Source organism: Engraulis encrasicolus, chromosome 19 (assembly GCF_034702125.1).
Source record: "Engraulis encrasicolus isolate BLACKSEA-1 chromosome 19, IST_EnEncr_1.0, whole genome shotgun sequence".
In the NCBI taxonomy this organism is placed as follows: domain Eukaryota; kingdom Metazoa; phylum Chordata; class Actinopteri; order Clupeiformes; family Engraulidae; genus Engraulis; species Engraulis encrasicolus.
The window spans coordinates 3,215,016-3,217,515 of record NC_085875.1 but is presented as its reverse complement, the minus strand read 5'-3'; the positions used below and the strand labels follow the sequence as shown (position 1 = coordinate 3,217,515).

At 45.9% G+C, this 2,500-nt stretch overlaps 1 protein-coding gene across 3 annotated transcripts in view; it reads right to left on the bottom strand.

Moving 5' to 3' along the window:
- The window catches only part of ppp2r5ca (protein phosphatase 2, regulatory subunit B', gamma a), a 34,307-nt gene that overhangs the window by 15,413 nt on the left and 16,394 nt on the right, over positions 1-2,500 (bottom strand). For all 3 annotated transcript variants that reach the window (XM_063183437.1, XM_063183438.1, XM_063183439.1), the window contains exon 2: positions 2,498-2,500. This exon is cut by the window's right edge and continues 197 nt beyond it. In XM_063183437.1, coding sequence (XP_063039507.1) covers positions 2,498-2,500 — 3 coding nt within the window. The remainder of the gene's footprint in view (positions 1-2,497) is intronic.

The following is a 2,500-nucleotide window of genomic DNA, read 5'->3' as shown; positions in this document are numbered from 1 at the left end:
AGCCTGATGATCTAGGGGGAGATGCAAACACAAAGGGGCAGCATTGATGATCAGCTGGCCGCGCTGCCACTAAGCAGCATGGAGTTTAAGGCGGTGTCCCATCCCATTCCTCCTCACTCGCACCTCACTTTGTTCTGTCTGTCTGTCTGTCTGTCTGTCTGTCTGTCTGTCTGTCTGTCAAAAGAAATGACGTTAGAAAGTTTTTAAAAGTGTGAAAACTGAAGATTATCTTCACCCCTAGAGCCGACGCAGAGCCACCGCCAGACTTCAGTGGACTCATTGCATTCCAGAATGTTGCACATTACAACGCGGAACCGCTGTAGGAACAGTCTCTGGCACAGTGTTGTGGTATAACCAGTATGAAACAATGTTATACTGCATACCAAACAAAAAAGTTTTTGCTTTTACACAATTGTTAAGAAAATTCCATGACTTTCGATGACTGGATTTTTTTAGTGTGAAATTCTATGATATTCCAGAAATTCCATGACACTAGTAGGGTGACCAAATCCATTTTTACGACCCGTTTTACAACGTCTGTGATTCCCAATTTTTGTGTTTCCTCCCGTCCTTTGCCTTATGCTTATGGCCTTGAGATGCAAAGCAACGTCACTGACACAAAGTAGACTGACATTTGGTATTGTTTCCAATATCTGTGGCCGCCATGTTACTCCAGATTTTAGCCTACTCCAGACATCGCATCTGCGTGCAATTTGTGTTATTTGCGGTTTATATCCCAGTCTACGTGAGGCACTGACTGTATGAAAGTTATAGTCAAGTGGTCTAATTCCGCCCGTCCCCCAATTCCGCCCGCCTATTTTTAAGTGATGATAGTTAATTATTTATTCACTGTTAAAGTCAGGAACGGATATTGACATGATACGGAGTTTGTATGCATACAATTTCAAACGGTGATGACATTTAAAACCGAGTCAAACGGCCATTAACAGCATTGTAATGAAGGGTGTCGTCGTAACGGCAGTAAGAGATGGAACTTTAATTTCACAATGACATTCTGGCTTCAAACTCGCCCTGGCCTCTTCCCTTTTTCACTTTAGGACCAAAATTATTCAACCGTTTCCACAGTAACGACCAAACTAATTACAGTTCCTGCATCGGTAAAGCCAGGACTACAAGTGTGAACGAAATCAGCACAACAGCATAAAGGAAACAGTAACGGAAATACCGTCTCTGATAGTCTACAACGTTAAGTTATGGTGATGACTCATTTATTGGAGCGAGGAGGTAGGTGTAATGAAATGCGAGCATCCTTGCCAAAACATAAAAACTGTTGTTAGCAGCTGAGTTAGTCTGAGGTAAGATGGCAGCTGTACTTAATTGCTTTCTCCACGGAGGAGGGGAGTCAGTGAGTTGAAGCTATGGGTGCTGCACGAGGTTGGTAGTTTGGATATTTGAGGGGTGGGGCTGTACCGGAAAATACGGACAATTTGGTCACTCTGGACACTAGCCAACTCACCATGTGTACCACCTCTGGGTAGATAACTAGCTAACCAACTCACCATGTGTACCACCTCTGGGTAGATAACTAGCTAACCAACTCACCATGTGTACCACCTCTGGGTAGATGGGCTAACTAGTCTACTCACCATGTGTACCACCTCTGGGTAGATGGGCTAACTAGTCTACTCACCATGTGTACCACCTCTGGGTAGATAACTAACCAACTCACCATGTGTACCACCTCTGGGTAGATAACTAGCCAACTCACTATGTGTACCACCTCTGGGTAGATAACTAGCTAACCAACTCACCATGTGTACCACCTCTGGGTAGATAACTAGCCAATTCACCATGTGCACCACCTCTGGGTAGATGGGCTAACTAGCTAACCAACTCACCATTAGGGGATTCAGGCCGACCAGAAAGGAGCCGGTGTCGGTGCCTCACCAGTTACGTTCGGCGCTAAAGTGCTTCCCTGCGAACCGCCCGTGTTCATACCGGGCTCCGAACTTTTCCCGCACGTGACTCGGTTACCCGGATGAACATTCATGATGGCTTGATGTCGTCACGGTTCGCAGAGAAAAACCAAGTATTTTGCGGTTCTCATTGCAAACCAACATTCTGGTTCGCGAACGTTAATGTGTGTGACGTGAACACGACGGCCAGTTCGAGATTAGGTGCGGGAACCAGCTCCAGCACGGTTCTCAGACGGCCTGAACACGCTACATGTGTACCACCTCTGGGTAGATGGGCTAACTAGTTAACCAACTCACCATGTCTACCACCTCTGGGTAGATAACTAGCTAACCAATTCACCATGTGTATCACCTAAGGGTAGATAACTAGCTAACCAACTCACCATGTGTACCACCTCTGGGTAGATAACTAGCTAACCAACTCACCATGTGTACCACCTCTGGGTAGATGGGCTAACTAGTTAGCCTACTCACCATGTGTACCACCTCTGGGTAGATAACTAGCTAACCAACTCACCATGTGCACCACCTCTGGGTAGATAACTAGCTAACCAACTCACCAT